Here is a 21,174-nt window from a genome sequence, read left to right as displayed (position 1 = left end):
TCTTATAGTGTACTCTTACCACATTATTGAAAAGATTAGATTTTTTCCAGTGGTCTGCAAACCAGTGCCAGTCTTCAAATCCATTTTACCAACCAAACTGCAAAAATCTCTACATCTAAAGATACTACACAATAGTGTTCTTGCTTCACACCTCAATTAGGTTTGATTCATTCACTCATTCGTTCATTCACTCACATATTTGTTAAGTGTTTATTAAGAGCACTACCTCAAATGCTCTAGATACAAAGTTTCTAAACTTTGGTGATACACCCAAATGTGAGATTACAGAACAAAGAATCCAGAAAGGTAATCTACTTCTACCTGAATTAAGTTAGTCCTAAACTAGTATAACCTCATTTTTTTAAAAAGAGGATAAAAGAAAGATTATAGCCATTTTTTATCTTGGCTGAAGAGAAGCCTGTAAGACATTATGTAAATTAATTTAGACAATAAAATGAATACCTTTTACTTTGGGCACAAAAGATAAAAAGTATGTCCCAAGAGGAAGCATTAACTACACACTCCTAACTAACCCAAAAGCAGTTTTAGATGGCTTTCAAAGCAATCAGTCGAAAAGTTGTATTTTTTAAAAAGCAAAAAGGGTGAAATCAAAGACAACCACTACAGAGACTATTTAAATAAATAAAAATAAGCATGTCTATAAGCAAACCTTATAGTATAGAGCCCAGACTGAGAAAATTCAACTCTACCAGATAGTTTCCCATTTAGTTGAATATTGGAAAATCATCTAAGACAAAGATTTGAAGGGGAACAACAAATACAGCCAAATGAAGAGAGGCATTAGGAAGAGTGCAGGAGATGAAAACAAACAGATCTGCCTAATGCAACCAGAGGAAAACAGACTTCAAAGTTAAGGCCATTAAGAGGTCATTATTTCAAGTCCTAAGGAATGAAATGATCTTACCTTACACTTAAAATTTAAGTTGTAAAATATTTTCTAACAAAATTTGGAACTCTTAAGAGGGAGAAGACAGAAATGAGAAAACATCAGTAGAAAACAAAGACAGTGAAACAGCTACAAAAAAATTAATGAAAAATAGCTATTTAAATCAACAGGTATGCATGTGGTTTTTTTAAGTATATATACAAAGTATAATCTTCTGAAGAGATTGCTTTAATTATATGGTAATATTACTCACTCAATTTGTGTATTATTTTACCCCCTCTACTTCAATACCAAATGCTTCCATTTTTCAACAAGCAGCTAATTAACAACTCCACCATAGGTAAAGAGGAATATTGCAATCTGTCCATTTTGCACTTGAACCCACAATATCATTGGCTACAAACCTATTTTAAACTACTGATGAAACTGGGAGTCTTAAAAGATTCCATTTCTTAACATTCTCAAAATTCATAAATTACTACAGATATCTGAGAATGTGTAAATTTTTATAGGACTATTTCAACTAGGACTCTATCTAGCATTAGCAGCAAGCATGGATAAAAACAATTTCTTAGTGGGGCGCCTGAGTGTGTTAAGCGTCTGCCTTCGGCTCAGGTCATGATCCCAGGGTCCTGGGATTGAGCCCCGCATCGGGCTCCCTGCTTGGCAGGGAACCTGCTTCTCCCTCTCTCTCTACTGTTCCCTCTCGCTCTATCAAATAAATGAAATCTTTAAAAAAAAAAAAAATTTCTTAGTAACATGACAAAAGAAACTTTTCACAAAACTTTAATTTTGAACAATCCTTTTTATAACATACGTAAGATTTTTTAAATTCAATTTTTAAAATCACCTCAATTTTAGAGGAAAATACTAATTTTCCAAGATAAGGTAAAATAACAGACTTTTAAGTGATTTAGAAAACGACCATGTGTCAAATTCCATCAACATATGAATTCTAAAACAGTACTTAAAATGTATATTGCCTGAGAGAGCTTATATATCTTTAATAATAGATTGTGGTTGTGACACAAAAATGCAAACTATCTAAAGATGAAGGTAATAGGTCTAAAGAAAAAAGCCCAACAATTTAAAGCAAAGTTGTTAACTGAATATATTAACCTTATCAGTAAAATGTGAAATTACACACCTAACAAATAAATAAGCCCGACTAACATCTGAATTTGAAATTTTCTGCTCCACTGTGTCCCTCTACCTGAGCATCTCAGCCAAGGGTTGCTCTCCCAGCAGACAGCTCAGAGTCTGAGCCCATTTTCCAGGTTAAAATGGAAACTCAGCACGTAATGATGAACGCTAGCATAAGAATAACCAGATTAAAATAAAAAAATAAGAATAACCATATTTAATTGTTATAAGAAATCAGGGAGAGAAACATCTGATCCACTTTTGTGGTCAGAGAACCCTTGAGAATCTGATGAAAGCTATATACCATACCGCAAAATAACACACAAATATTCACAAAAAATTTACATGGAATTTGGGGGGGGGTAAGGGTGAGATAGAGAGGTTAGGGCAGGTGGGGGGGGTGCAGGCTTTGTGAAGAGAAAATTCATAAACAAGAGTCTTTCAGGACCTGGACAATAAAAGGAACCTGGGCAAACACTGTTTCCATAGCCATGGGCAGCATTTTACAGCAAGATGTACATAGTTCTTTGCCTCTATTTGACGAAGTTATATACAGAAGAGAGAAAAGAATGTGTCTTCACTTTAAGAGCTCTTTATCAAGAATCTGGGTGGGAAAGGGAAGAATGGGTTGTCAAAAGGTGATTTGAAATTTTCTGCAGTATTAAGCTAGCGCTTAATAAGAAGAAGTAGTAATAAATTATAACAACAACAACAAAAAAGGCTACCGTATCATAGATCTCTGAATCCTCCAGGTTAAAAAGACCCAGTGAAATCTACCTTTACAGACCCTCAAAAATAGAGGAAAAGTTATATAATTTATTGAAAAGCACCACAACCAAATCCTAAATCCAAGGGTGTAACCCCTCACAGGTATTTCTGCCTGACATTAGGACTGAGTGAGTGATGCTACTGGGGGGGGATGAGGGGGGGAGAGAAGAAGAATGAACAAGGTGTTAGACATTCTGCAATACCTGGGCAGTCCCATACAAAGAAGTATCATGCCCTCATCCTATGGAATTTTCAAATACCCCTCCCAGAAATTCATACTGGTGAAAATCTCTTTTCCAGAAATATATCTAGTGTGTAAAAAGGAAAAATCTGTTTTCTTTCCTCCAAAACTTGAAAAGGTTAAGTTTACCATTACAATTATCAACAGCAATGCCACTCATGATACTTGAATCACCCAACACACTTGTTATCAGCAGACATTTGTAGGTGACACACACAATTCTACCCATATGCATAAATTTTCTTATTTTGCTCTTATTTCAAAATGTTAAAGAAAACCAGTCAGCCCTATTCAGATAACTTGTGTTCTCCTAAATCCAAACTTACTTGTCATTAGGAAGGTTACAAATATCTGGCTACTTCATTCCCTCTTGTCACAGCCATGCCCAAATATTTACACTGAAATGCTTATTTCATTATAAATTTCCTTTTTTCTTCTCCTTTATGTTATAATTAGGACAGTATATTAAAATTTTAAATTTGTATGCTGGTAGGCAATATTATACATGAATTTTATTTTGATATGATAAAGTGGGCATTAAAGAATACAAAATATAAAAATGGGGTATCCTGTACAATAGAGTTAAAAACCACTGCATTATATCTGTAATCTCCTGCTTGACTAACTGAAAACTTACCCTTTGCAAAGCCCTGGTTGTTAAACCATTAAGAAAAACAAGTGAAAGATTACCATACGGTATAGGGATCAACTATGCGAGGAAAGATAGTAACTGGGAGGGTACAAAGAAGGTTTTCAGAATGATTAGCCAAGTTCTAGTTCTTGTCCTAGGCAGTGATTACATGGGTATTTAACTTTTTGGTAATTCTATAAACCGTACATATTTTTCATTTATGCAAAACAATTTTTTTAGAAAAGCTGATTCTTGATGTATGCTTAAAAAAAAAAAACCTGAAAAAAAAAAGTGAAAAGCAATTTTGAGGAGAAAGTAAACATCTGAAGCAATTCACATAAAAAATGTACTTTTTGAGGACTTCTAAAACTTCATCCCTCTAGTTGAGGAAAATCCTGTCAGTTGTCTAATGTAAATGCTTGGTTTAACATTTAGAAACAATCACTGAAAATATCCATTTTAAGATTACCTAATAGTATACTAGTCACCAATCACAGCTACCATTTCATACATACTTCCTAGGTTAGAGATGAAATTTCACTGTTTATATATAATAGTATTTCATATAAAACAAAATTCCATATGATACAGGTTACACTTACTTGTAGTCATCAACTGAAAAAAAAAAAAACTTATCAAAATAACCCTACCTTTTATAATTACATGGGTTGTTTCCTCCTTTAGTCTCACTTTTAAGCAGCCATAACATTTCCTGTCATTAAGTATTGTGTCCTAATTCCAACTACCATTGCTATTGCCAGTAAGCCAAAATCCTATGCCCTGCCCCAAATTCTAAAAATCAGAAATGTAACAGACACAAATATGGCCTTGTAAAAAAAAAAAGTCTGGACATTAAATTTGAAAAGACCTGCAACCTAAAATGTCAAAAAGGTAGTAAAAGTTTAGGGCAGCTCACCAAGAAGGATATGTCAAGTGGAACTGGTCTGCCTCCTTTACCTAAAAATATTTTTCCTGCATGAAATGCCCTTTATACTCAGGCTGTATACCTAAAATGCTAGCATGCAGAACAATGATTTCCTTTTACAAGTGGGACCCTTATTCTCCAAATCCCCAATTTTAAAAAGAAGCCCATTATGCTTAAAACGGCCAAAATAGACACTCTGACTAAACAAATTTTTTAAATGTTGTCAACCATCTACATTTTGATAAGAATTGCCAATGAAGTTTTCTTGAAAATGCCAAGGTGAGTTTAGTTGCAAAGAAAACTGAGTTGGGGGAGAGAATAGAAGAGAGCAATTGGCTTGGCTTTTCCCCCAACATTTTATTGCAAATTTTTATACAAAGAAATTGAAATCATTGTAAACAATCATCTATCCATCACCTAGATTTGACAATTAACATTTTGTTGTATTTGAGACTATCAACCTATTTATCCATCTCTCTGTCCATCCATCTTATTTTTGATGCAAAGTAAGTTGAAGACATCAGTACACCCACTCCTAAACACCTCAATCTGAGTTCAATATTTGCTTACTCTAAAGAGAATCAAATTTTAATTCAGGATAAGCAGTAGTATATAGCATAGAGCATTTAAGAAATAAAAAAGGCCTCTGAGATGCAGCTTAAGAATAAACAGGCAATGTACATGAACATTAATTCATGAACTCTGAGACATCCATTTAGGCTAGCTACTCCGAGGCCAATTGGGAGATAGTTCTCTACAGGTCTCTAGCATTTCTGCATGTTTTCAGTGTGGAGGCACTGGGGCTTTCATCCAGATTATCTTGTCAAGGATGTATTTGAAGAGTGAACAGTCTTGGAAAACAATGCCTCCCTCCTGAGGAGAGAGCAGGCTTTTTACTGTCCTGTATAATAAAGATAAGGTCTTCCTCTAGGAAAAAAAAGTCAGATTAAGTTTCCATGCAGCACATTAGCAAAGACTCAGATTCCCTACACTCAAGGGCTTCTCAGCTATGATGCAAACCCACTATGTGAGTAGCATCTGCCTGAACTGAAACCCTGTATGTTGCCTTTTGAGGGGGCAAAGGAAGTCAATACAAATATGAAGCTCATGTTACACGCACTGTCATGAATAATAAAGTTCTTTGTCTCTACACCCAGGAATCTCATATCTTCTACCAATATTCATAAAATTGTAGTATGCTCAATTTTCAGACCCTTCAGTTCTTAACAACGTCTTTCTGAGTTCTTGGCTATGAGGAACAGACTCAGTTAGTGACCTCTGAGTAATTTAATTAACAGCAGACAGTGCAATGAACTAAAGCACTGGAGGAGAAACATGGCTGGCCACACAATTCACAAAGCACATAATCTATACCTCTCTCATTGCACTTCTCACTTACTTTATTATGTACATGTCTTGTCTCATCCAACTAAACTATAAGCTCCCTAAGAAGCAGCAGCCAATTCACTCCTGAATGAACTGGAGTAATTAACACAGACTGTAAATCATAGTAGCTGCTTAATACTATTTGCTGGCTAAACAGCACTGGAAGGATGGTTGAAGAGTCACGTGGATTCTTTTTAATTAACATGTAACAAAATAAAAAATATCAGAAATATGCATGCTTTGTTTCAAATGCTGTAACTCTAGGGTCTTAAGTCATTTAAGTGATTACATTTTTACTCCTTCATCCTACCTTTATTGAAACAGAACAGTAAAAATCCTAAAGAGGAAGACTGGATGCTCAGCTCAAATACATAAATAATGTAGCTGTAGCAAAGCAGGTGATGACTACACTTCAATGTTTCCACAAGTTTTAGCAAATTAACAGCTATATCACTGATTATACAGTTCTCCAGTTACATGAAGATTACACTGCTGAATACAAGTCATGTTAAAACAATTAAGCACGTGGAGTATACACAATATAGTATACAGAATATCTACTAAGATTCTCCACAATAATAGTAGCAAGGCAGTAGTAGTAATAGTAAAAATAGTGCTAAAACAAGTTTTCTTAACAGCTAGCTTTTATTGGGCACTGTGTATCAAGAACTTTGCATGAATTATGTCCCTCATAACAAGCCTACGAGGTAGACACTTTATTATCCCTTTTTACAGATAAGTCAACTCAGACTCAGAAGTTAAAACACTTGTCCTAGGTCATAAACTACCATGTAGTGGAAAGTGGGGAAGTCAAATGAGTGTGACTCCAGAGCTTGAATTCTCATAAATTCTGTATGTATTTTATGCAAACTACCTAGCTACAGTTGTTTCCTAATTTATAAGCATTCCAGGTAGATTTCTACAGCAATAAGCCATGAAAGTGCAATAAATCATTAATATATGAAAAAGACTTTTAAATGGATATTGTATTTCCCTTGGTCCCATACACAGGCCAACTGAATATTTCCTGAAATAAGTATCATAAACAGTAGAAAATATGTTTTACATCCAAAAAAGCCCTAAAACATTTTCATTAGAATTTTTAAAAATGAAGTCACCTTAATTTATTTGTGTTTTTTATTTTTATTTTTTCCAAATACACTGAAATCTCAGACTTGAATGTAAGGTCCATGAAGACTGGGTCTTTGTTCTGTTTTCTACTGTACCCCAGCAACTATAAAAATCCCTGGCAAAGGGCGCCTGGGTGGCTCAGTTGGTTAAGCGACTGCCTTCGGCTCAGGTCATGATCCTGGAGTCCCTGGATCGAGTCCCGCATCGGGCTCCCTGCTCGGCAGGGAGTCTGCTTCTCCCTCTGACCCTCCCCCCACTCATGTGCTCTCTCTCTCTCTCTCTCTCATTCTGTCTCAAATAAATAAATAAAATCTTTAAAAAAAAAAAAAATCCCTGGCAAAGCAGGTAGTGAATAACTACTATATTGTGTAAATATATCTGTACAAATAGAGTACTACTTTCTGAAAAATAAAGTCAATTCTATTCAAGGTTTTAAAAATACTAAACATATCTTGTTATAAAATTTCACTAACATTAATTATGAAAATATGATGAATGTAGATGAAAATGTAGAAGAAAAATCACCAAAATCCCCTTAATACAGTAGTGTGTCGTCATTCAAAAAAAAACCAAATACAGTTTTTCCCATCTAGAATGGGGCTTAAAGTCATAGTTAAAAGTTACCGATAGGCAGGAACCCTGTCTTATTTCTTCCGTGCCGCTTTCAAATAATGTAGTGGTTTGATCATATAAATACTCATCCATTACCTTCACCTGGAAAAGCACCTCAGTCAAAAGTCAAAACATCTATTTTCTTCATTCCTTTGGAAGCCTGGGGCGGGGTGGAGGGGGGAGCTAGTTTCTGTTACTGATGGTGTCCTATGACTTTTGTAAAAACTATAAAGTAGTTTGCTGAATTAGAGGCTTCAAATCTAAAACCATTAGCTAGGTGAGTGACCCTGAGCAAATCACTTGACTTCTCCGGGGCAGTCTAACCCCATGCATTTTAGGGGCAATAGACAGAATGACCTCCAAAGCTCCTTTGGGCTCTAAAATTAGGTGACATTATGATCAACTTCACTTGCTTATGGCTTTAATTAAAGAATATCTTCTATTCTATGACAAGATGGCAGATAATTCAATCCTAAATTTCCACAGCTTTATTAACATTTTGTATAAAGTTATTGTAAACATTTTAGAAGTGCTTTTTCAGACCTTTTGATGCACAGGCTGCTCACTCTGACCTAAACAATCCCAGTGACAGTGTTGAAAACATGAGGGAGAGAATGAACAATAAATTGTCTTTTCAGAGAAATAGAACATTTTGATTTGTAACTTTATATAAATTACACCCTTCCATTGTGTAACCTTCTACTAAAGAAAAATAAGATGTACACACACTTAAAAAACTATTTGAAAGAGAACATTTCCATTCAAGGCTAAACATGAAGGATGCCTGATACTTAACATCTTTATTAAAAGAGAGGTGCTCCAAATCTTAAGAGTTTAGATAACTTTTTAAAATCTAGATAAGTAGGATGGTAGGAAATAAATGGAAAATGGATATTTGGGGAGAAATGGAAATAAAAGTTTTTAGCACCATTTACAGATCTAAAACTTGTTAGATCAGAAGCAAAATATTCATAACATGAGAAAATGATCACAATAATATTAACAAAAATACAGGAAATAAGTGTGTAGAATTATACACAGAAAACATAAAAATACATCAAATGTTAGCAGTCGCTATTTCTAGATGGTAACATTGAGTAATTTTATTTGCTTTACACTTTTCCATCTTTTTTCAATTCACTACATTAAGCATTCCATGCTTAAGTGTCGAGAATTTTATGATCAGAAAGACTTTTAAACATGTATACCTATTAGCTTAATTTGTTCATAAAGCCTTTTATTTGCAAAATGCTGGGGGGGGGGAGACTAAAGAAATTCAGAAAAACACATCTTCTGAGGATTTTATTGTCAGTGAAGTTTTTGGCAGTGGGAACAGTACTCAGAAAACAAGATCAAGTGATTCATCTTCCCCAATGTTATAAAAGTAAATTTGGTTTTAGAGAGAAAAAAACTAAACAGGAACAAAGATACCCTATACCTTTAAAGGTATGGCAGTCACTCCAATTCACATCAGATTATCCAAGTACTAAAGTAAATACGTATAAATGGATATATGTGTGTGGATGGATACATATGGAAGTACACAGCTACAAAATAAAAGCTGTCAAAATGTAGGCCCATAAGAAACCTATCAAATTATACTGCAAGCTAAGTATTTTAAAGTCCTCTCATGTTAACAATTTTTTTTAATTAACATCTCTATTTTTTAAAATAGTAACTGAATCCTTAAAAAGCTAAAATACACATTAACTAAACTCATTCATTTAAATCTGGATTTTGAAAATAGTACAAAATGTTCATGATTACTCTAGTTATAGAGAACATTCCAAATGCCAGCAAAAAGCAGCTAAGCAAACTATGGTATATTAATGACGAGTAAGTGATCAAAAATATCTATGTGGATTTTTTTCCATAAAAACTTAAGACATTAATCTAGATTACTTTCATAAGGTGAAATGTGTGACAATCAAAGTTGAATATATTTTCACAAATTATGAAGTCCAATCTTGTTTAAGCAACGAACTTATTATGAAGAGCAAAACCATACTTAAGAATTTATTATAAAGATATAAGGAGTCTCAATGACACAGGAAATGAGGTATAGCTGGCCTTAAAACAAGAGGCTGCAGGGCACCTGGGTGGTTAGGTTGAGCTGTCCGACTCTTGGTTTCGGCTTAGATCATATCTCAAGGATGGAGGGATCAAGCCTGGCAGCGTTGATGCCCCGCTCAGCAGGGAGTCTGCTTGAGATTCTCTCCCTCTGACCCTCCCCCAACTCACACACATGCTCTCTCGCTTGCTCTCTAAAATAAATAAGGGGCGCCTGGGTGGCTCAGTCAGTGAAGCGGCTGCCTTCAGCTCAGGTCATGATCCCAGGGGCCTGGAATCGATCCCTTGCATTGGGCTCCCTGCTCAGCGGGGAGCCTGCTTCTCCCTCTCCCTCTGCCTGCCGCTCTGCCTACTTGTGCACACGCGCTTCTCTCTCTCTCTCTCATTCTCTGTCAAATAAATGAAATCTTAAAAATAAATAAATAAATAAAATAAATCTTAAAAAAAAAAAAAAGAGGCTTCATTCAAGAGAAAGTAATTCCTGGGACTACAAGATCTCTAGCCAGCTTTTCTCCCCCTCTTCTCTCTCAACTAGTTGCTTCTGCTTACACATGGCAAAAATCAGCCTACTTTAAAGATCTAACCTATCATCTACCTATAAATGTGCTTTTTAAAGGGGTGGCATCCAAATTCTGGCTGGTCAGTCATCAGCATATATATATATTGGCTGGCCTTGGGTTAGGTGCTCACCACTGAACCAATCAACACTGGGGGAAGAGGGATCCTAAAAATTTATCTGCAGGAGCCATTCTCAGAGAAATAAAATGTTAGTCTCACTTCTCACACTTCTCACAAGAGAACATCAACTGATGCCCATAGTAAGAGCTCAAAGAAACAACACATTTATACAGTTACGATTTGTAAATTATTGTGGGAGACTATAAATTAGATTTACTTTCACATGCACATGGTCTTCTGTTTGTCTTTATATAACTCGATTTGTGAACTGTTACTGGAAGGTTGCAAACATTAGACCTGTTTTCTATTTACCGTCCTATAACTTGACCAATTATTTAAAAAAATAAGACCTCAGACTGCAAAAGACTTAAATTACTAATTAAAAATAAAAGGAAGTAATACAGGAAGAACAAATGAAGACTTTGGGATCTAATCTTCCAAAGGTATCAAGACTAATAACAAAATAAGTTTTCCTCTCTTATAAAAAGCAACGCATGTTCAATGTGGAGTCCTGGAAAACACAGAAAAGTAAAAATATAAAAACAAAAGACACCCGAACCCTAAAGCAGAGCTAACTGTTAACATTTTCTTTCCAACCTTTTTTCTTGCACATATTACCAGAAACAGGCTCATATCTATGCAACTTTTCGATGAAGGCTGTTACCACAAATCAGCATCACTAAAACTGGGATAACCAGACAGTCTATACCTGATGTGACAGAATTCCATCCATGAAGTATTTTTACCAATAAATACTGAAACCTAAATCTAATCAAGCCTTCAAATCTAAATCCAAATTTACAGGAAACACATTTCAGAATATCTAGAGTATCTAGAATATTAGAACAACAATCTGATCTTCCTAACAAGTAAATAGTATGGTAAAAAGAAAAAAAAAGAGGTGGGAGAGGCAGTGTTTAAAATTAAGACCTGGATACATGACAACCAAATGCAATACACAGAAGACTGAACAGAAGTATAATTAGGAAAATTTCAATAGATTAAGTATTAGATGATATTAAATACTTATTTTTGGTTTTAAGATAATGACATTATAATTATGTAAAGAAAATGTCCCTTTGTTTATTAGAAAAGCAAGCTCAAGGATTTAGGTTTGAAATGTTTGATATCCAGAATCTATTTTAAAACAGCAGCAAACATAGAAAATATAAACAAACATGATAAAATGCTATAATTATTAAATTTAAGTATATGAATTATTAGATTTAAGTATAAAGGTTCATTACAATACTTTTATGAATATTTGAAATCTTTCATAAGAAGTTTTAAACCTTTTATCTAGTAATTTGAGTCACATTTCAGTTAAAAAAAAAAAAACAAGCTTTTGCAAATAATAGCGCTCCTCTTACATTTAATCTTCTTTGAAAACAACTTTTTAAGGTTGAAGAAAAAAGTAAGATTCATCCTATATTAACATTAACCACCTTCTCCTCTGACAGGCAGTCCGCTAAGATTAAGATCCAAAAGCACAAGAAAAATAGAGGGCAGGAAGTGCCTCTGAGAAAATAAAAGGGTGCTTGCTAACAGACTCTCCTCACAGAACATCTCTGCATGGTGAAGGAAAGTCTTACATAAAGGAAACTAAAAGGTAACTAATATAAGAAACCAACAAAAAAAATTACCAATACTAACAATCACAAAATACCAAACTCCAAGAACAAACCCAGTTTTCCCAATTCTTTATATATATTTGCCCACTTACAGAAATATCCTGTTTTCTTTTTGTTCTCAGCTGTCACACATATTCAAAACCTTTAGGGCCAGAACAACATCCAGGAAATCACCTAGTCCTGCTTCACACTTCACAAAGGAAAAAAGGTGAAGCACAAAGATGAAAAAAACTTATCTATGGTTAGGCAGCTTTTAACAAAATACCCTACTATCCCTTTTTTGGAACTAAAAAAAAAATTTGAAAACACAACTACCTGCAAAGAAAGATGAAAAACCCCACTGAAAAGAGATCCAAGATGAAAACCACGGAATTATAGGAGAAATCATCGGAGTCCTATCAACGCAATCAACGTTTATTGGGCAATCATCCATGCCAGATCTTGTTACCATGGACGTAAAAATAAAATAAACAAGTATATCCTCAAGTAGCTAACCCTACAGTTTGGGAGAGAAAAAATATATAAGCATAAATACTATGTAATGTGGTTAAGTGCTGATATGGTATTACAGATAAGCACAAGCTTCAATAATGGCCTTAAGAAGGAAGGTGGTGACCAACGTGGACTGCAAAAGTCAAAGATTCACAAATGAAGGGATTCTTGAACTGGAGACTGCTTGACAGATATGAGTGAGAACATTATTCTGGACAGAGCCTGTGCAAAGTCTTGCAACAGCTTAAAGTGTTTGGGAAAATGGTTTCATGTAACCAGAGCTATGAAGAGAAGAAATGAAGAGGTAGGCATTGGATTTTGGACTTTCTCATCTACATAATGGGAAAACGTGCCAGGTTCTTTAAATAATATCAGGTTTGCATTTTACAAAGGGTAGTTCTAGCAGCAGTTTGGAAGACAGGCTTGAGAGAGGGGGGCACTAGTGAAACGCAGGCCTGTCTATAGACTAGTAGAAAAAAGACAAGAGATAATCACCCGAAATAAAGTAATTATCCAAAGTCCAGACCCCTCCCTCAGTAACACATCCATAAAACCAAAACCTACTAGTTACCTTTTCATTCATTATCTTGAAAGGACCTAAACACATGTAACATACCTAGTGAGATCAGGATCCTCCTCCTACCACTCCCACACACCCCAAGTAAAACACATGTGGTCCTCATTCAAATACCCAGTGTTTCTTTTTTTTAGCTCAGCGCATAGCACCACCATTCCTCCAGTATGTAAGCCAGAAATGTTAGAGACATCCAAGATACCTCTACTCTGCATAAGCATATCTAATAGACCACCAAGTCTCACTGGCTTGACCCTCTACATACATCTCCCAATACCTCAGACCAAGTTGTCACTTCTTGCCTGGACCAAAACAACTGCCTAATTCATCTCTATCTCCCCCCTATATTACCTCATGTTGTTACCAGAATTATGTTTTTTTTTTTAAATACATATGTGATTATCACTCCATTCCCTCTTCCTCTACCATTCCCCCCACTTTAAATCCCTCAATGGGTTAGAATAAAAACAAAACTCCTTACTCAACCTACAAACCAACACCACACTCAGGAGATGTTACTTTAACATGTTTAGCAACATTTAAATGTTTCATGTTTCCTTCTGCCACAGGATCTTTACAAATACATGCAGCTCCTACTGCATTTTCCTTTCTTCACCCAGGAAAACTTCTCATTCTTAGAAAATCTTAGTCCAATTGTGTCTTCCCTGTCCAGATCAAAGTCTCCTATTTTACATTTTCATAGCACTACACACCTTTTCATAGCTACAGTTCCTTCTTCTGATTACCTGATTGGTGTCTATCTCTCCCATTAGAATTGCCTCATGAATAAAAGATTCTGTTTTATTCAGAACTGTAGTTCTAACATTTATTCAACACTTGTTACATATAGCAGAAACTCAAATCTTTATTGTATAATTAAATGAATTAAAATGAATAAATTTAAAAGTACAGTTGTTTTAAAAGAGATTCAAGAGTTATCTATGGGATGTAGAAAAACAGATTTTAATTAGTAGATATACAGAATATTTCTGGTATAAGTAACCACGATGCCACCAGAAAATTAAAAATATGGGAAGACAAGTAGGCTTGGGTTGTAAAAAACCCATGTGGGATATACTGAGTCTGACAGCACCACCATTCCTAACTCTGAGTTAAGGAGTGCCTGGGTGGCTCAAACAGTTAAGCGTCGGACTCCTGATTTTGGCTCAGGTCATCATCTCAGGGTTGTGAAATCAAGCATTGTGTAGGGCTCCTAGCCTGCTTAAGATTCTCTCTCTCCTTCTGCCCTCGTCCCCAAAAAGCCTAAATTAAAATTCAAATCCAGACAATCAATAAGCAATTCTAGAACTGACTACTGTAAAGTCTCAATTAAAATACAAATCTGGGTGTGAACCAACATGTGCAAAGAGAGAGCAAAGAAGAGAAAATCATCAAAACAATGAGACTGAACAAGGAAAGTTGAGATAAAACCAAATCAGAATCTCAGAAACATTAGCAATTAACAAAAAGCCCACAAATGAGACAATAAAGAGAGCAAAGAAGAGAATTAGAAGACAATAACACAGAAATCAAAAGAACTGAATTTTTAAAAAGAGAAATTGTTAATAATGTCAAGTGCCAAAGAGATAAGAAATGGAAATGACCAATTCAATCAGCAATCAATAAGCAGTGAGAACAAAAGTAGTACTACAGTGGACAGTGAGAAACTGGACAGTGAACAGGGACAATTTTTTTTTTTAAGATTTTATTTATTTATTTGCGACAGAGAGAATAAGAGAGAGAGTACATGAGAGGGGGGAGGGTCAGAGGGAGAAGCAGACCCCCCGCCAAGCAGGGAGCCCGATGTGGGACTCGATCCCGGGACTCCAGGATCATGACCTGAGCCAAAGGCAGTCGCTTAACCAACTGAGCCACCCAGGCGCCCTGGGACAATTTTTCTAAGAAGTCTAACTGCAAAGGAAATGAGGGACAGAGAGGGACATATACCAGAAGGAGTTGGGAGTCAAAGAGTATTCTGTTTGCTTATTTGTTTTTAAAATGAAAGATTTATGTGTATTTATATGTTTAAAGGAAGAAGCCACTGGTTGAAAACATGAGAGGGAAAATACCTGAGGCAACATGGTCTAAGTATGAGTCAGGGATTTTACCTTAACCAACAAAACAGAACAAGCTTGGATATGAGAAAGGTTTTTCTTTCGCAGGGGGAAAGTATGGATGTGTGCAGATAAAGAGGTGTTACAAGAGGAGACAGCACATCATGGAAGGGCTTAAATGCCATACTAAAAAATATATAAATAAATAAAATCGGACTTTTATCCAGGGGACAATCAAGAGCTACTCCAAAGCTTTTAAGGAATGAATAAGATGTCTGTGGCCCAGGAAAGGCGGGGGGGGGGGGGGGCGCCCCAGGAATCTGATGAAGCCACTGTGAAACAGGAGCTGATCTGAAAGACCTAAAAATGTGCCAAGAGTAGAAGAACTCCACATCCTCACTTGTACTTCTTAGTAACATGCTGCTATTCAAAGATGCTCTGGCGGACACATCACAGTTTCTTGGTTCCTCAGAGAGCTTAATTTTCTTTATTGGCTTGATACTGTTATGGGCCACCTTCAACACAATAGTTTTAGTCTACTCTCCTTTCTCTGATTATTAGGAGGAAGAATACGTTCACAATTTAAGCATTTTCTAAATTTCTTCCAACTAATAGGAAGGAAAAACGAATTGTATAATACAAATAAATTGTATAATACAATTGGAAAAAATTAATAATAATAAAATATAATGACAAAAAAATCATCTCTCAGATATAATATCAAATTCCAAATCTGAATTCTAGGTCAAATTACTGCCATGGCTTAAACAGAATTTGAAAAGATCTACCTCTTTTTCTTTACTAAAGCAACAGAAGAACTACCTCAGAATTCATTACACCATTATAAAAGAATCTTCGTATGTTGACAATTATATAAAACAAAAATTTTTAGTAAAACAGGTATTTATAAAAATGTATTAAACTGATATGTTTCTCCATAATTATGCAAAGTGCTGATAATTCTATCAAGATGATTGTTATGCATATGACAGAAAAATTCACTACCTATTCTCAGAATGATTAAATGAGTCACTCTCGGAGAAACCATCTTAGTCAAATGTTGAGTTCAAAAGAATTTAAATAAGCCTACTGAAAGATAAGAGAATTTTGAAAACTATCCTTTAACAGATTTAAACTAAAAATTACAGGTGATTTAGGGCAAGTCAGAATGAAATGACTTTATATCATTATCATCATCATCAAACTAAGCATAAGGAGACTGTGGATTTGAAATGAGTCTCCTCACTTAGTGGTGAACTGTGCGTTGGAATACAGAGAGGTTTCCATCAAAGGAAATTATTTACCTTTGACTAGAAAAATAACATTAAGGAAGGAATCAAATGACACCAAAGGTCACCTCTCCTAATTCATCCTACCCCTCCTGTTTCCCAATCCTCCCCATTATCCCACCCTAGAACAGAAGCACACAGCAAACCATTAAGTTATAAGCCACATGTTCTTTTACATCAGTGGTTGAGTAAACCACCATTCCCTTGCCCAATCCTTTTCCCTCACCCCCCAAATGAAAATTAGCCTCTTCCAAGAAACTTGGGCGGGTGGGTTCTTTCTTCATAGCCGTTCTGCCTCTATTATAGCACCTACATGCCTTTTAGGTCTCCCTCACTAGTCTTTGAGTTCCTTGAGGGCAAAGATAAAACCTAACATGTTTCACTGTTTTACTGGGTGCTTTCCCCATGAAACTACAAACTGTAAATCTTTTCCTCCACCTTGTTTAGCACTGAATCCCCAAATATAAACTGATTACTGCTGAATTACTCAGCTGAATAATCTTAATTAAATATAGGGATGGCACAAAGCTTTCAATAAGTGTTCACTGAATAAGTAAACTGAATACGTCTCTCTAAATTTTTCAATGAAATACTTTTTTTTGAAGTCAATTTTAAAACGTGGTTTTTGAGGGCGCCTGGGTGGCTCAGTTGGTTAAGCGACTGCCTTCGGCTCAGGTCATGATCCTGGAGTTCCGGGATCGAGTCCCGCATCGGGCTCCCTGCTTGGCGGGGAGCCTGCTTCTCCCTCTGACCCTCCCCCCTCTCATGTGCTCTCTCTCTCATTCTGTCTCAAATAAATAAATAAAATCTTTAAAATAAATAAATAAATAATTAATTTAAAAAAAAGTGGTTATTGATATCCAAACTTTTAAAAATGGTCCTTGTGAATTACATTCATGTATAACACAAGAAAAACCTGTTCTATAATCATGACTAATAACTCTTCAATACCTAAAATAAGTGAAACATAGGAATGTTACTGTGTAGGGTTGAGTTGTTTTTTTAGCTTGCTTCTCCACTATTATTAGTCTCTTACTATGGCAACGTTACAACTTTTCTAGGGAGAAAGCTTCAAATTCTGCACACATATCCTGGCCTAAAACTGGTTTTAAAGGCTTCTAAGTCCCTAACGGCAATACGGTTATCCAGTAGAGGAAATTTCCTCTGTAAACTCAACCTGTCAAAAAGTAAAAGCAAAAGTTCTTTTAACTTCTCAAGAGAACACACCCCATTATAGGGGTTACATTAAATTCCTCCGACCAAAGATAATGGCTATCTAAGGCAATTTCATGATTCCCCAAAGGTGATTTTTTCTTTCAGGTAAAACTATGTGAAATGCCACACACATAAATTTGTTACAATAAAATACACTTAGTGCCCCTCAAAATATTTGAGTTGTCTTAAAACCAAATCCTTACTGAACAAGCAGCTCACTCCAAAGAAATTTGCAAATGTACTAAAAAGCTTGCAAAACAAAGGAGCTATACAATATTACTCTCACAATACCAGAAAACAATATTTTAAAATTCCTAAAACTATTTAAAACGTTGCCTATGGAAAACAATTGTTTTTTTCTTTGGACTCGATCTTGTACAACAATAAAAGATTTAATTTGTTTTAAGCACTTGAAATAGTTACACATTTCACAAAAACTGCTCTCATCATAACTGCTGAAATTGAAATACAAGATAATGAACCTTCCAAAAGGCGATTCACTTTACACTTTAAATGAAGACAGGAAGGAATCTGCTTTCCATTTTGGATCTCCACACGTTTTCGGTATTCCTAAAAAGCCAGTTTCACTCTCTTCCCTAAAGTACCCTACATAATGACAACCAAATGAGCCAAAGAGCCCTTCAGTATTCCTGAGGAATCACCAAATCGGACTAATAATTTATCACAAGCATTGCTACGAAGTGTAAGTATACCAAGGGCGCTCCAGAGCGGAGTGACACCTCGTCAGCCTTCTCATAACCCGCAAACGTAAAGGCAAAAAGTCCCCAACGCTGAAGATTCCGCAGCAAAAGAGCTAAGCCAAAGACGAAACAAGAGCAAAGGCCAGGTCCGCCCTACGCGAAAGGTGAGCTGAAATGTCATACTGGAGGACCAGGAAGACGTCGACTATTAACCTACTACTATCAATTCCCGGGTTGACGCATAGCTTTCCTGCCCGCACGCGCTTGGGTCTCTGCCAACACAACCGGGTAAGTCATAACCAGAGGACTTCATGGGCTTCTCCGCCTCCCTAGCGCTCCTCGGACCTGACAGCCAAATTCTAAACAAGGTAAAAAGGTAGACAGCAACCCCCTCTGCGAGGGCCGGCTCCGCCCAGCCCCTGCTCAAGGCCGAGGGGTGGTTCTCTCTAGGACCCGAGTCCAGGGCCGCCGCACAACCGCCTCGCCTTGCCTCCCACCGACGCTGACAGCCGACTCCGGAGACCGACGCACTTGCGCCACCCCCAGGCCCCCCTTCCCGCCGCAGATCCGAGCGCACTCTGTAAGGTCACCGCCCACCCACACCCTCCCAGACAACGCCCGACGGCCCTCGGGGGCCAAGGACGACTGCCAGGCGCGGGCAGCAGCGCGGGCAGCACCCGGGAGGCGCCCCCGCGGGACCGCAAGATGGCGGCCGCGGCGGCGGCGCCAGGGCCGGGCCCCTCCGCCTCGCCCCGGCCGGCGCGCGCATCGAGCCGCGAGCGGGCGAGGGCGGGAGGGAGCGGGCCGGGCGCGGGGCAGGCAGGCCGAGGGCCGGAGCGGGGCGCCGCCGGAGAATGCAAAGTGCCGGGGCGTGGGGGAGGGGACGCTCACTCGCGGCCCGCCGCCGACCTTCCCTCGACCCCCCCACCCACCCTAAATCACGCCGTCCGCCCGCCCCACCCGGGCAGCTGCCCTCTGCCTGCCTACCTTTGAATTTGAGGTCTGTGGGCGGGTCGAGGACCAGGATCTGCTCGTGCTTCGCCATGGCCCCGGAGGCGGACGCCATCGGAGAGACAGCGCAGAGCGGGGGCGCGCCCGCGGCGGCGGTTTGCTGGCTGGGGACGGGGGATGACGGCGGCGCCGGCTCGGCCGAGCTCTATGATGGGGCCAGCTCACGGCTCCCGAACCCCCGACGCCTGCCGCTTTGTGGCCGGGCCACTGGGCCGCTCGCTGGGTCAGCAGCTCTGGGACTCACAACTGACTCAACCCCACACCAGCCGCCGCGGCCACGCGCACTGCGATCCTCGGCACCCCACGTGACGGCCTCTGCGTGCCTACGTGCGCGCCCCGGCGGCCGGGAGCCCCTAGCGCTCGTCCCGCCCTCGAGTCCTGCCCTGCGCTGCGCCGGCTGCTGCGCCTGCGCGTTCCGGGCCTCGCGGCCGCTCGGAACTCAAGCTGTCAAGGGAACGGGCGTGGACAGAGGGCGGAGCGAAACTCCGTGGCACCGATGCGGTGCGCACCGCAAGGCAGAAGGGCGCAATCTTCGGTCACGTTCGGCTCCGACTGCGAAACTGGAGAGCCTGCTGTAGCAGCGCATCATCGTCTTCCAAGTGGGAATGCCTAATAGAAGGAAAGAGGAGTCAGGCTCATTCACTACAACTCCCAGCCTGCCAGTGGGGCCTGGTCCTTTTGCGGCGCTGCGCGATGTTTGCTGGGAATTGTAGTAGTGGCTGTTTGTGGGCGGGAAGGATAATGAGGTCCGTTGGAGGCGAATGGGGTGGGGCGCGCTGACAGTCATTTTTGGCTCTCAGAGAGCGTCTCGTCTGCGCTGAAAAGAAAAAAAAAAAAACTTTTGAAAAACTGATCTGAGGTCGCCCGCCTAGAAATATAAAATATACCCTGTGGAAAACAGGACGGGATTTGTCAATTTGTTCTCTAAATCTACCCATCCCTCTATTGGTAGGGCAACATTCTCTGTCGTGTTCCAATCCAACGTCTACTGCTTCCTGAATTCAATCCAGTGATGCAAAAGCAGATGAGGAAACACCCCTCCTTTAGGAAGCAAACCCGCCGTTGGGGAAATCTGACAAGGCACACTTACCAAGCTAGAAATAGAAGTCAAAATCTACAGCGTTCAGTTGCGGGCGTCTGTTCTTCGGTTTTATTAAGTATAGACCCAAACCGAAACAGTTGTCACGTTCCGGTGTTGGAAATGAATTCCATCTGCATCATTTATGGGTAGCGTGTAGTAAACCGAACCAAATGAGGAAAATCCTGTGAACAAAGGTGCTGACAAATCTTTAACCGATTGCCAGGGTAATCGGGGACAGGAATATCAAATGAAACAAATGAAGGTGCTGTAAGTAAGCCTGTACGGTACTACGTGAATTTAAGTCCCTAGGGAGCACCACAAAAGAAAGGACATACTGAGGCTGCTGCCATGAAGGAGCAGTGCAGTTTGTCCTGAAAATAAATGAGCAAATGAACAGTGATCTAAGCGTAGGCACAAAGTCCAAGTTCTCAAGCGCAATCCATGCACGTATCGGGGCCCATCTGGGGATAGCTCTCCAGAATAGCTAACCTAGCATCCGCAGAAGATTGTACCGCACAAGAAGCATGTATCTTAAGCCGTGAAAAACCTAGCAGGATGGGAGTGCTTAAATAGTTGGAAAAGTATATTCTAAATTTACCTTTCCTTTGATTAATTTTTATTCACGAAATTTATT

General features: G+C 38.4%; 1 protein-coding gene and 1 long non-coding RNA gene across 4 annotated transcripts in view; both read right to left on the bottom strand.

Moving 5' to 3' along the window:
• VAPA (VAMP associated protein A) overlaps positions 1 to 20,010 on the bottom strand; it is a 47,586-nt gene extending 27,576 nt beyond the window's left edge. Inside the window, exon 1 of one of the 3 annotated variants that reach the window (XM_064577928.1) lies at positions 19,436 to 20,010. In XM_064577928.1, the coding sequence (XP_064433998.1) occupies positions 19,436 to 19,514 (79 nt within the window). In that variant the 5' untranslated portion in view covers positions 19,515 to 20,010. The remainder of the gene's footprint in view (positions 1 to 19,435) is intronic. The other 2 variants (XM_045887042.3, XM_045887044.3) reach the window with 2 other exon arrangements.
• LOC135362521 (uncharacterized) lies at positions 373 to 18,748 on the bottom strand. Its single transcript, XR_010407326.1, has 2 exons — positions 12,439 to 18,748; positions 373 to 12,313 (listed from the first exon to the last, which is right to left on the bottom strand). It is a non-coding gene; the product is annotated as an uncharacterized LOC135362521 (long non-coding RNA).
• Positions 20,011 to 21,174: the final 1,164 nt, after the last annotated feature.

The sequence above is a fragment of the Mirounga angustirostris genome, unplaced genomic scaffold (genome assembly GCF_029215605.1).
Source record: "Mirounga angustirostris isolate CCGP_5_RB_7025 unplaced genomic scaffold, mMirAng1.0.hap1 SCAF_14, whole genome shotgun sequence".
In the NCBI taxonomy this organism is placed as follows: Eukaryota; Metazoa; Chordata; class Mammalia; order Carnivora; family Phocidae; genus Mirounga; species Mirounga angustirostris.
The sequence above is the reverse complement of the archived record's forward strand: the minus strand, read 5'-3'. Positions and strand labels throughout refer to the sequence as shown.